Source organism: Schistocerca gregaria, chromosome 3 (assembly GCF_023897955.1).
Source record: "Schistocerca gregaria isolate iqSchGreg1 chromosome 3, iqSchGreg1.2, whole genome shotgun sequence".
NCBI classification, from domain to species: domain Eukaryota; kingdom Metazoa; phylum Arthropoda; class Insecta; order Orthoptera; family Acrididae; genus Schistocerca; species Schistocerca gregaria.
In genome coordinates, this window is record NC_064922.1 from 66,541,375 (window position 1) to 66,555,800 (window position 14,426).

The 14,426-nt window shown below is 25.3% G+C and overlaps 2 protein-coding genes and 1 pseudogene across 2 annotated transcripts; 2 read left to right on the top strand and 1 right to left on the bottom strand.

Annotated features, from left to right (window-relative positions):
• The window catches only part of LOC126353970 (NADH-ubiquinone oxidoreductase chain 5-like), a 70,092-nt pseudogene that overhangs the window by 17,296 nt on the left and 38,370 nt on the right, over window positions 1–14,426 (bottom strand).
• On the top strand, window positions 7,555–8,770 carry LOC126353975 (NADH-ubiquinone oxidoreductase chain 5-like). Its single transcript, XM_050003281.1, has one exon. The coding sequence runs from the start codon at window positions 7,819–7,821 to the stop codon at window positions 8,167–8,169; it is 351 nt and encodes a 116-aa protein (XP_049859238.1). The 5' UTR covers window positions 7,555–7,818; the 3' UTR covers window positions 8,170–8,770.
• On the top strand, window positions 12,384–13,797 carry LOC126353971 (NADH-ubiquinone oxidoreductase chain 5-like). Its single transcript, XM_050003276.1, has one exon. The coding sequence runs from the start codon at window positions 12,845–12,847 to the stop codon at window positions 13,193–13,195; it is 351 nt and encodes a 116-aa protein (XP_049859233.1). The 5' UTR covers window positions 12,384–12,844; the 3' UTR covers window positions 13,196–13,797.

The window sequence follows — 14,426 nt, forward strand, 5'->3', positions numbered from 1 at the left end:
TAAAATTATTAATTTAAATATAAAATATTATAATTAATATAAATAATTATATTAATTATAATAATATAATTATGTAAATTATCTATAATTAGATTATTTAACTAATATATATGAAAGTTAACTTAATATAAAAAAAGAATTCATATTAATAACTTATTATATTAAATTACATAATTGTATAAAATATATTTATTATATTATTTAATCTTTCTTTATTTATTAGTGAAAAGAAAGATTAAATAAGAAAGAATATAATACATTTATTGCTATACATGTTCCATATTAATCTTTAATTATATATAATAGAGAAGTTGTTGTGGTCATACATAGGGGCGTTTCTTTTTTTTTTGTTAATGTTTGTGGTTTTTTTCTTTTTTTTTTCTTTAAATATTTGATTCTTTTATTTTTTCCTGAATTAATAGATTTAAAATTTTCTTATTTTTTATTTTTAAAAGTTTTATTCTTGCTTGTTTATTCACTTTTTCTTTGTATTATATGTAAGTTTTGTTAGACTAAATGTTCTTTTTGCAGTAATTTGATTTAATTATCAAGTGATTTTGGATTTAGCAATTGATTTAGTATCGGCATAATTCGTGCCAGCAGCCGCGGTTATACGATTGATACAAGTGAATATTATTGGTTAAAACAGTTTTTTATATTATTAGGGTTGAAATATAAATTTGTAAGGTGAAATGTTAAAATTTATTTGTGGCCCTTTTTATGAATCTGTGAAATTTAAATAATAAACTAGGATTAGATACCCTATTATTTTAAATGTTAATTATATTTACCAGGGTACTATTAGTTAAGGTCTTTAAACCCAAAGAATTTGGCGGTATCTCATTCCATTCAGAGGAACCTACCCCATGATTGATAATACACGATTTACTCTACTTAATTTATTTGTTTGTATATCTCCGTTATCAGAGAATCTTTTTAGAGTTATAATTCTCAAGATTTATAATTATAAAATATTTCAGGTCAAGGTGCAGCTTATAGTTAAGAGGAGGTGGGTTACAATAGATTTTTGTTTATAACGGATTTGATAGTGAAATACTGTTAATGAAGGTGGATTTGATAGTAATTTAATATATTTAATTTAACTGATATTGGCTCTGAGATGTGTACACATCGCCCGTCGCTCTCATTATTGATTCTTCTATTTTATTTTAAAGTAGCTTCAATTTAGATGAGATAAGTCGTAACATAGTAGATGTACTGGAAAGTGTATCTAGGAAGAGTTTCAAGATATAACTTATTAGTAAAGTGTTTCATTTACACTGAAAATTTTTCTGTGCAAATCAGGATATCTTGATTATTTATTTTATTATATTTATTTTTTGTTTATTTAATTATTTAATATAAATAATTTTATTGTATTTTTGTCTTAGTATATTTTAAAGAATTGATTTTTTAAATTATAGTTTATTGGTAATGTAAGTGTTTTATGAAATATTATTTTACATTTTTTTAAGTAGATTTTATTTATTGTACCTTTTGTATCAGGGTTTATCAAAATTTTAGTATTTATTTTACTTGTCTCGATTTGGGTTGATTTATAAATAATTTATAGTTAATGTATCATAATTATTATTAAATTATTTATAGAAATGAGATGTTAATCGTTTCCCCAGATATCTAGTTTCTTAAGAAAAAATTTAATTTTTTAAAGTTATTTGTTTTTATTTAATTTTTTAAGTAAAAATATTAACTTATTTATTCTTTAAGGGATAAGCTTTGAAGTTAATAACCTATAATTTATTTTATAGAAATATAATAGTAAGCTTTAAACCAGCTATCTTTAAGATTACGTTTTAGTTCATTATTTTTTATTTTGATTTTATAAATATTTTAGGTTTTTTATTAAGATTATTAATTTAATTTTAAAATTTTTGTAATAATGATAGAATTAGTATATTTATTTGTATGAAATTTTTACCTTGTGAACTTATTATAAGGAACTAGGCAAAATTGATTTCCGCCTGTTTATCAAAAACATGTCCTCTTGTTTATATTTTGAGGTCTGGCCTGCTCACTGAGCGTATTTTTAAAGAGCCGCGGTATTTTGACCGTGCAAAGGTAGCATAATCATTAGTCTCTTAATTAGTGGCTGGAATGAATGGCTTGACGAGAAATCAACTGTCTCTTAATAAATTTTTGAATTTAACTTTTGAGTCAAAAGGCTTAAATTCTTCTTTAGGACGAGAAGACCCTATAGAGCTTGACATTTTACTTTTATATAGTTTTTTGTTTGTCTTTCTATATTTAATGATGATGTTTTGTTGGGGTGACATGAAGAATAGATAAACTCTTCATTATTATATCATTTATTTATGTTTGTTATTTTGATCCATAATTTATGATCATAAGATTAAGTTACCTTAGGGATAACAGCGTAATTGTTTTTGAGAGCTCATATCGACAAAATAGATTGCGACCTCGATGTTGGATTAAGAAAAATTTTGGGTGCAGGAGCCCAATGATTGGGTCTGTTTGACCTTTAAATTCTTACATGATCTGAGTTCAGACCGGCGTGAGCCAGGTCGGTTTCTATCCTAAGATTGTTAATCCATATTAGTACGAAAGGACCATATGGTTAAAATATTTTTTGTTATATTGATTAATATTAATTTATTTACTATTTTGACAGATTAATGTGTTGAATTTAGAATTCATTTATGTAGATTTTTTCTACAAATAGTATTGATACTTTATGATTTATTTATATTTATTTTGAATTTTCTTTTATTGGTTATTTGTGTTTTAATTAGTGTTGCCTTTTTAACTTTATTAGAGCGTAAGGTTTTAGGTTATATTCAGATTCGAAAGGGTCCAAATAAGGCAGGTTTTGTTGGAATTCCTCAGCCATTTAGAGATGCTATTAAGTTAATTTGTAAGGAGCAGCCAATTCCTATTATATCTAATTACCTACTTTATTATTTTTCCCCTGTTTTTAATTTAATGATTTCTTTAGCCATTTGAGTAATTTTTCCTTATTTAACTTATATGTGTTCTTTTTCTTATGGATTTTTATTTTTTTTATGTTGTACTAGATTAGGTGTTTATACTGTTATAATTGCTGGTTGATCTTCTAATTCAAATTATTCATTATTAGGTTCTCTTCGTTCGGTTGCTCAAACAATTTCTTATGAAGTTAGTTTAGCTTTAATTTTATTGTCTTTAATTATTTTAATTGGTAGTTTTAATATGTTTGATTTTATAAACTATCAGCTTCATTTTTGATTTATTATTATTTCTTTTCCTTTAGCTTTAGCTTGTTTTGCTTCTTGCTTAGCTGAAACTAATCGTACTCCTTTTGATTTTGCTGAAGGGGAATCTGAGTTAGTTTCAGGATTTAATATTGAGTATGGTGCGGGTGGTTTTACTTTAATTTTTTTAGCTGAATATACTAGAATTGTCTTCATAAGAATGTTATTGGCTTTAATTTTTTTGGGCAGTGATTTTTATTCTTTTATATTTTTTATTAAGCTTACTATTATATCTTTTGGTTTTATTTGGGTTCGTGGAACATTACCACGGTTCCGTTATGATAAATTAATGTACTTAGCTTGAAAAAGTTTTTTACCTTTATCTTTGAATTTTTTTATTTTCTTTGTTGGTTTAAAGATTTTACTTATCTCATTTGTTTAGTGAATTTTTTTGAGAAAAGTTAATAGAAGAGTTAAACTTCTAATTTTATGTTTTCAAAACATATGCTTTTCCTAAGCTAATTAACTTTATTCCTTAATTAATTTATCTCATGCGTTTGCAACATGGACATTAATTAAGAAATATGTGAAGTAAATAATTGTTAAGATTTGACCTGTTATAATATAAGGTTCTTCAACAGGTCGTTTACCAATTCACGTTAGTAAGCATACAACAACTACTATAATTCAGAATAAAATTTGATTAATAGGGTAAAATTGAATGCCTCGGAATGGTGTTTTATTATAAAATGGTAAAATTATTAAGATTCTAATTGATAAAAATAATGCAATAACACCTCCTAACTTATTAGGGATAGATCGTAGAATTGCATATGCAAATAGGAAATATCATTCTGGTTGAATGTGAACTGGTGTTACTAATGGGTTGGCAGGTACAAAGTTATCTGGATCTCCTAATATGTAAGGATTAATTAAACATAGTATAATTAATAATGATGTTATTATTACAAATGTAATAGAATCCTTAAAGGTAAAGTATGGATGGAATGGAATTTTTTCAATATCTCCATTTAGTCCAAGAGGATTATTAGATCCTGTTTGGTGAAGAAAAAATAAATGAATTGCTGCTATAGCAGCAATAATAAATGGTAATACAAAATGGAATGTGAAGAATCGATTTAATGTTGCATTATCAACAGCGAATCCTCCTCATACTCATTGGACTAAATCTGTTCCTAAGTATGGGATTGCTGATAATAAATTAGTAATTACTGTTGCACCTCAAAAAGATATTTGGCCTCAGGGTAAGACATATCCTATAAATGCAGTTGCTATAACTAAAAATAAAATCACTGTACCAATTATTCAGGTATGTATATATATATATATATATAAGATCCATAGTAAATTCCCCGTCCTACATGTAAGTAAATACAAATAAAAAATATAGATGCTCCATTTGCGTGTAAGGTTCGGATAATTCAACCATTATTTACGTCTCGGCAGATGTGTACTACACTACTGAATGCTATTTCAATATTTGATGTATAATGTATAGCTAAAAATAGTCCAGTTACGATTTGAATTACCAAACATAACCCTAATAGGGATCCAAAATTTCATCAAAATGAAATATTTGTTGGGGCAGGTAAGTCAATTAAAGAGTTATTAATAATTTTAATTAAAGGATGTCTTAATCGTAAGGGTTTATTCATTAGTAATTATCTTATTTTACGAATAGGTCCCTGATTAATATTGGTGATTTTAACAACTGCTAGTAGTGCTACAAATAAATGAATTATTATTATTATTGTAATAATGAATGTTGGTCTATTATATAATTTTTCTAAAGATATTGTTATTTCTTGATAATTGATTGAATTATCAATATTTATAGTTTCGGTGTTTTTGAAAAAGTCTATAAATATAGATATATCTAGAATAATTAATATTAATATGATAAATACTCACATTATTAATGTAATTATTATAGTGATTGATTTAGGCTGAAATATTTCGTTTGATGCAATTCTTGTAATGTAAATAAATAATACTAGTATACCACCAAGAAATGTTAAAAATAAAATATATGATAATCAATATCTTTCTATTATTGCTCCTGTTATTAATCCAACTAGGAAGGTTTGAAGGATAATAAAAAGCATTATTGATATTGGGTGTCTTAATTTAATAAAATTAATATTTATTACATTTGATAATAATATAATTATTATTTTGATCATTTCAGGGGTTAGTTTATTTAAAATACCGGTTTTGGGGACCGATGATGGAAGCTTTTCCACCTCTGAAGTTTTAAAAGTGGGGGCTGGACTTATTTCCGGTTTACAAGACCGGCGTTTTTTTTAAACTATTAAAACTAATGTTTATATTCTCTATTTTTACTTCTTTATTGATTTATTTTGCTGGTGTTTATGTTTTTTCTTCTAAACGTAAACATTTATTAATGGTTCTTTTGAGATTAGAATATATTGTTCTTTCTTTATTTATGTTAGTTATTGTTTTTCTTATTGAGTTTGATTATGATTATTTTTTTCCTGTTATTTTTTTAGTTTTTTCTGTTTGTGAGGGTGCTTTAGGTCTTTCTATTTTAGTTTCAATAATTCGTTCTCATGGTAATGATTTTTTTAATTCTTTTGGTTTATCTTTATTTTCAAGTATTTATTTATAACTATTTTTTGATCCCTCTTTGTTTATTAAATAATTGTTGATGGTTGGTTCATTCTTTAATGTTTCTGTCGGGTTTTGTTTTTATAATTTGTGTTTATTCATATGCTGATTTGAATATAATTAGATATTATTTTGGTATTGATTATTTTTCTTTTAGTTTAATTTTACTTAGTTTTTGGATTTGTTCTTTAATAATCACTGCTAGAGGTTCAGTTTATTTAAGTTCATATCATTCTAATTTTTTTGTTTTTATGGTTTTGATTTTAATAATTATGCTTTATTGTTCATTTGCTAGATTAAGTCTTCTTTCTTTTTATATTTTTTTTGAGGCTAGATTAGTTCCTACTTTACTTTTAATTTTGGGTTGGGGTTATCAACCTGAGCGTTTGCAGGCTGGTGTTTATTTAATTTTTTATACTTTGGTTGCTAGATTACCTTTATTATTAGTTTTATTTAAGGTTTATGATTTTTCTAATACTTTATATTTTCCTTTATTGGTTGATTTTGGTTCTTATTATTTTATGTTTTATGTATTTATAATTTTGGCTTTTTTAGTTAAGATACCTATGTTTTTGGTTCATTTATGACTTCCTAAGGCTCATGTAGAGGCCCCTATTTCAGGTAGAATAATTCTTGCTGGTGTTTTATTAAAGTTAGGTGGTTATGGTATTTTTCGTGTTATAAAGGTTATTTCTTATTTGGGTTTAAAGTTTAATTATTTTTGATTGTCTTTAGGTTTATCTGGGGGTGTTATTGTAAGATTTATTTGTTTTCGTCAGGTTGATTTAAAGTCTTTAATTGCATATTCTTCTGTTGCTCATATAAGAATGGTTATTGGTGGATTGATGACTATGAATTGATGAGGTTGTGTAGGTTCTCTTTCTCTAATGGTTGGTCATGGTTTATGTTCTTCTGGTTTATTTTGTTTATCTAATAATATTTATGAACGATTAGGTAGACGAAGATTATTAATTAGCAAGGGTATAATTAATTTGATGCCAAGAATGGCTTTATGATGATTTCTTTTAAGATCATCAAATATGGCTGCTCCTCCTTCTTTAAATTTGGTAGGTGAAATTAGATTATTAAATAGAATTATATCTTGATCTTCTTTTAGATTCTTTGCTTTGATTTTTTTATCTTTTTTTAGAGCTGTTTATACTTTGTATATATATTCTTATTCTCAGCATGGGAATTATTATTCTGGTGTTTATACTTGTTCTCTTGGTTATTTTCGTGAATATCATCTTTTACTTTTACATTGATTGCCTTTAAATATTCTCTGTTTAAAGGGTGAATATTTCTTTGTTTAGTTTGCTTAAGTATTTTAATTAAAAATATTGTTTTGTGGAATCAATGATATGAAGTTTTTCATCTTAGGCCGTGAATTTATTTTCTATTTGTTCTTTGAGTTTTTTTTCTTTGTTTATTTCGAGAACTATAATTTTTATTTTAGGTATTTATTATTTAATAATTGATTATAGAGTTTTTGTTGAGTGAGAGCTTTTCAATTTAAATGGTTCTATAGTTGTTATAACTTTAATTTTGGATTGAATATCTCTTATTTTTATATCTTTTGTTATATATATTTCTTCTTTGGTTATTTATTATTATAGAGAGGATTATATATCTTGGTGATGTTGCTATTTTAATTTCTATTGCATGAATGTTAAATTTTGGTGGTTGAAATTATATTTATTATTATGATTTTATTTCTAATTCTTTTGAAATAAAGCTCATTACTATATTAATTGTTTTAGCAGCTATAACTAAGAGAGCTCAGATTCCTTTCTCTTCATGACTTCCTGCTGCTATAGCAGCTCCTACTCCTGTTTCTGCTTTAGTTCATTCTTCTACTCTTGTTACTGCTGGTGTTTATTTATTAATTCGTTTTAGACCAATATTGGATACTTATAATTGTGGTTGATTTTTACTTTTAATTGGTTGTATAACTATATTTATGGCTGGATTGGGCGCTAATTTTGAGTTTGATTTAAAGAAGATTATTGCTCTTTCTACTTTAAGACAACTTGGTTTAATAATAAGAATTTTGGCTATAGGTTATCCAAAGCTTGCATTTTTTCATTTATTGGCTCATGCTTTATTTAAGGCATTATTATTTATATGTGCAGGTTCAATAATTCATAATTTGAAGGATTCTCAGGATATTCGTTTTATAGGATCAATTGTTAATTTCATACCTTTAACTTCAGTTTGTTTTAATGTTTCTAGTTTATCTTTGTGTGGAATACCTTTTTTAGCGGGATTTTATTCAAAGGATTTAATTCTTGAGATGGTTTGTTTAAGATGAATTAATTGTTTAATTTTTTTTCTTTATTTTTTTCTACTGGTTTAACTGCTTCTTATTCTTTTCGTTTGTTTTATTATTCAATATCTGGTGATAATAATTTTTATTCTAGATTTTCTTTTGATGATAAGGGTTATTATATTTCATTTGGAATAATTGGTCTATTGTTTGTTGCTGTTTTTGGTGGTAGTCTTTTATCTTGATTAATTTTTCCTATTCCTCATGTGATTGCTTTACCTTATTATTTAAAGTTTTTAACTATTACAGTTGTTATTTTAGGTGCTTATTTAGGTTATCTTATTTCTAATTTTGATTTTTCTCATAATTTATTTTCTTTAAGTATACTTTCTTTTGTTAGATTTGCTGGTTCTATATGATTTATACCTTTTCTTTCAACTAAGTTTATTAGATATATTCCTTTAAAAATAGGTTATTATTCATCTAAGTCATTTGATTATGGTTGAGGTGAATTACTTGGTGGTCAAGGTTTATATAGATTATTTATTTATTTAATTGGTTATATTCAAGGTTGATATGATTCTAATTTCAAGATTTATCTTTTAACTTTTATTTTTTGAATATTTATTTTGGTAATATTGTTTTTCGTTTACTTAAATAGCTTATAATTAGAGCGTGACACTGAAGATGTTAAGGAAGTATTTTTACTTTTAAGTATTTATAAATATAGATATATTATTTTTACAGTGAAAATGTAATGTTTTATTTAAACTATATAAATTTTAGAAATGTTAACGGAGTTTAACCGCTAATATAAAAAGTTAGCAGCTTTCATATTGGCTTTACATTTCCTTAATTGGAACTATTATAGTTCAATTATATTATTAACAGTAATACGCCTCTTTTTGGCTTCAATTAATAAGAATAAGGGTAGTACATACCAATCTTCCAGGTCGAAACTGACTGCAATATTTCGCTTCTTATTCTATTTAAGGTTGATTGATAATATCAATACTTTTTGAATGCAACCCAAATGTTATATTTAACTACAACCCTTTATTCTGCTCATTGTAATGCTCCTTGGTTTCATTCATGGTATAGTCCTCCTAATAGAACTAGAATAAAAAATATTGTTGATACTGTTCAGATTATAATGTCTGAAGTTTTAAAAATAATTACAATTGGTAGAATTAGTGCAATTTCTACATCAAAAATTAAAAAGATTACTGCGATTAGGAAGAATCGTATTGAGAATGGTATTCGTGCTGATCTTTTTGGATCAAACCCACATTCAAATGGTGATCTTTTTTCTCGATCATTAATTAATTTTTTTGATAGTGTTGTTGCCAGGATTATAACAATTATTGGAATAATAAATCTAACGAAAACTCTTGTTGATAGAATTAGAATTGTTTTTCTTGATTTATATCAAGCTTTCTGATTGGAAGTCAAATGTACTATTTATACTAGAAAAACAATTATCTACCTCATCAATAAATAGAGATATATAAGAATAATCATACTTGCATTTTTTCATTTATTGGCTCATGCTTTATTTAAGGCATTATTATTTATATGTGCAGGTTCAATAATTCATAATTTGAAGGATTCTCAGGATATTCGTTTTATAGGATCAATTGTTAATTTCATACCTTTAACTTCAGTTTGTTTTAATGTTTCTAGTTTATCTTTGTGTGGAATACCTTTTTTAGCGGGATTTTATTCAAAGGATTTAATTCTTGAGATGGTTTGTTTAAGATGAATTAATTGTTTAATTTTTTTTCTTTATTTTTTTTCTACTGGTTTAACTGCTTCTTATTCTTATCGTTTGTTTTATTATTCAATATCTGATGATAATAATTTTTATTCTAGATTTTCTTTTGATGATAAGGGTTATTATATTTCATTTGGAATAATTGGTCTATTGTTTGTTGCTGTTTTTGGTGGTAGTCTTTTATCTTGATTAATTTTTCCTATTCCTCATGTGATTGCTTTACCTTATTATTTAAAGTTTTTAACTATTACAGTTGTTATTTTAGGTGCTTATTTAGGTTATCTTATTTCTAATTTTGATTTTTCTCAAAATTTATTTTCTTTAAGTATATTTTCTTTTGTTAGATTTGCTGGTTCTATATGATTTATACCTTTTCTTTCAACTAAGTTTATTAGATATATTCCTTTAAAAATAGGTTATTATTCATCTAAGTCATTTGATTATGGTTGAGGTGAATTACTTGGTGGTCAAGGTTTATATAGATTATTTATTTATTTAATTGGTTATATTCAAGGTTGATATGATTCTAATTTCAAGATTTATCTTTTAACTTTTATTTTTTGAATATTTATTTTGGTAATATTGTTTTTCGTTTACTTAAATAGCTTATAATTAGAGCGTGACACTGAAGATGTTATGGAAGTATTTTTACTTTTAAGTATGTATAAATATAGATATATTATTTTTACAGTGAAAATGTAATGTTTTATTTAAACTATATAAATTTTAGAAATGTTAACGGAGTTTAACCGCTAATATAAAAAGTTAGCAGCTTTCATATTGGCTTTACATTTCCTTAATTGGAACTATTATAGTTCAATTATATTATTAACAGTAATACGCCTCTTTTTGGCTTCAATTAATAAGAATAAGGGTAGTACATACCAATCTTCCAGGTCGAAACTGACTGCAATATTTCGCTTCTTATTCTATTTAAGGTTGATTGATAATATCAATACTTTTTGAATGCAACCCAAATGTTATATTTAACTACAACCCTTTATTCTGCTCATTGTAATGCTCCTTGGTTTCATTCATGGTATAGTCCTCCTAATAGAACTAGAATAAAAAATATTGTTGATACTGTTCAGATTATAATGTCTGAAGTTTTAAAAATAATTACAATTGGTAGAATTAGTGCAATTTCTACATCAAAAATTAAAAAGATTACTGCGATTAGGAAGAATCGTATTGAGAATGGTATTCGTGCTGATCTTTTTGGATCAAACCCACATTCAAATGGTGATCTTTTTTCTCGATCATTAATTAATTTTTTTGATAGTGTTGTTGCCAGGATTATAACAATTATTGGAATAATAAATCTAACGAAAACTCTTGTTGATAGAATTAGAATTGTTTTTCTTGATTTATATCAAGCTTTCTGATTGGAAGTCAAATGTACTATTTATACTAGAAAAACAATTATCTACCTCATCAATAAATAGAGATATATAAGAATAATCATACTACGTCTACGAAGTGTCAGTATCATGCTGCTGCTTCAAATCCAAAGTGATGTCTTGGTGAAAATTGATTTATTGAGTGTCGAAGTAGACATGTTGATAAAAAGATTGTTCCAATAATTACGTGTAAACCATGGAATCCTGTTGCAACAAAGAATGTTGATCCATAAACTGCATCTGCAATGGTAAAAGGTGCTTCTCAATATTCATATGCTTGAAGTATTGTAAAGTATAGTCCTAATAACACTGTGAAGAATAATCCTTGTAGTGCTTGAGTATGATTATATTCCATTAAACTATGATGTGCTCATGTTACTGTTACTCCTGATGCTAAAAGAATAGCTGTATTAAGTAATGGAATTTGTATAGGGTTAAAGGGTTGAATTCCTATTGGATATAAATAATTATATTAATTATAATATTTTATATTTAAATTAATAATTTTATTTATTATATCCAATTATAATAATATTAAATATTAAATTACAAATTATTATATATATTATATTATAATAACCTATTTTAAGCTAAAAACATAAGTAGCTATAATCCTAGGTAAATAATTGCATTAAAATAATCAATTGATAATGGTAAGATGAACTTATAATACTTTAAATTCAATTAAATGTAATATATTAATATAAATTATTTATTACATATATATATAAAAAAAATGTGCAGGATAAATTAATCCTAATTAAACAAAATAATACATAAAAGAATTTCAAAAAAAACTTTCGATTTATATATTAAATAAATGAAGTGCCTGATTAAAGGGTTACCTTGATAGGGTAAATAAAGTAAATAAAATTACCTTCATTAAAATTACATAAGATAGAATTAAACTACCTCCTTTAGTATCAAAAACTAATATGCATCATACACCTTAATGTAAAAAGGTAAGCTAAACAAGCTAATGGGTTCATACCCCATTTATAGAGGTATCAATCCTCTCCTTTTTAATGATATAAATCGTTTTATTATTATTGTTTTAATATTTACTCTTTCTATTGGTTTTTTAATTATTGGTCCTAATTTAATTAGAATTTTATTAGGTTGAGATGGTTTAGGTTTAGTTTCTTATTGTTTAGTTATTTATTATCAAAATGTAAAATCTTATAGTGCTGGTATATTAACTGCACTTTCTAATCGTATTGGTGATGTTGCTATTTTAATTTCTATTGCATGAATGTTAAATTTTGGTGGTTGAAATTATATTTATTATTATGATTTTATTTCTAATTCTTTTGAAATAAAGCTCATTACTATATTAATTGTTTTAGCAGCTATAACTAAGAGAGCTCAGATTCCTTTCTCTTCATGACTTCCTGCTGCTATAGCAGCTCCTACTCCTGTTTCTGCTTTAGTTCATTCTTCTACTCTTGTTACTGCTGGTGTTTATTTATTAATTCGTTTTAGACCAATATTGGATACTTATAATTGTGGTTGATTTTTACTTTTAATTGGTTGTATAACTATATTTATGGCTGGATTGGGCGCTAATTTTGAGTTTGATTTAAAGAAGATTATTGCTCTTTCTACTTTAAGACAACTTGGTTTAATAATAAGAATTTTGGCTATAGGTTATCCAAAGCTTGCATTTTTTCATTTATTGGCTCATGCTTTATTTAAGGCATTATTATTTATATGTGCAGGTTCAATAATTCATAATTTGAAGGATTCTCAGGATATTCGTTTTATAGGATCAATTGTTAATTTCATACCTTTAACTTCAGTTTGTTTTAATGTTTCTAGTTTATCTTTGTGTGGAATACCTTTTTTAGCGGGATTTTATTCAAAGGATTTAATTCTTGAGATGGTTTGTTTAAGATGAATTAATTGTTTAATTTTTTTTCTTTATTTTTTTTCTACTGGTTTAACTGCTTCTTATTCTTTTCGTTTGTTTTATTATTCAATATCTGGTGATAATAATTTTTATTCTAGATTTTCTTTTGATGATAAGGGTTATTATATTTCATTTGGAATAATTGGTCTATTGTTTGTTGCTGTTTTTGGTGGTAGTCTTTTATCTTGATTAATTTTTCCTATTCCTCATGTGATTGCTTTACCTTATTATTTAAAGTTTTTAACTATTACAGTTGTTATTTTAGGTGCTTATTTAGGTTATCTTATTTCTAATTTTGATTTTTCTCATAATTTATTTTCTTTAAGTATACTTTCTTTTGTTAGATTTGCTGGTTCTATATGATTTATACCTTTTCTTTCAACTAAGTTTATTAGATATATTCCTTTAAAAATAGGTTATTATTCATCTAAGTCATTTGATTATGGTTGAGGTGAATTACTTGGTGGTCAAGGTTTATATAGATTATTTATTTATTTAATTGGTTATATTCAAGGTTGATATGATTCTAATTTCAAGATTTATCTTTTAACTTTTATTTTTTGAATATTTATTTTGGTAATATTGTTTTTCGTTTACTTAAATAGCTTATAATTAGAGCGTGACACTGAAGATGTTAAGGAAGTATTTTTACTTTTAAGTATTTATAAATATAGATATATTATTTTTACAGTGAAAATGTAATGTTTTATTTAAACTATATAAATTTTAGAAATGTTAACGGAGTTTAACCGCTAATATAAAAAGTTAGCAGCTTTCATATTGGCTTTACATTTCCTTAATTGGAACTATTATAGTTCAATTATATTATTAACAGTAATACGCCTCTTTTTGGCTTCAATTAATAAGAATAAGGGTAGTACATACCAATCTTCCAGGTCGAAACTGACTGCAATATTTCGCTTCTTATTCTATTTAAGGTTGATTGATAATATCAATACTTTTTGAATGCAACCCAAATGTTATATTTAACTACAACCCTTTATTCTGCTCATTGTAATGCTCCTTGGTTTCATTCATGGTATAGTCCTCCTAATAGAACTAGAATAAAAAATATTGTTGATACTGTTCAGATTATAATGTCTGAAGTTTTAAAAATAATTACAATTGGTAGAATTAGTGCAATTTCTACATCAAAAATTAAAAAGATTACTGCGATTAGGAAGAATCGTATTGAGAATGGTATTCGTGCTGATCTTTT

Coding starts and splice junctions, on each gene's coding strand:
- LOC126353975 (XM_050003281.1), top strand. CDS start 7,819: ATGGCTGGATTGGGCGCTAATTTTGAGTTTGATTTAAAGAAGATTATT.
- LOC126353971 (XM_050003276.1), top strand. CDS start 12,845: ATGGCTGGATTGGGCGCTAATTTTGAGTTTGATTTAAAGAAGATTATT.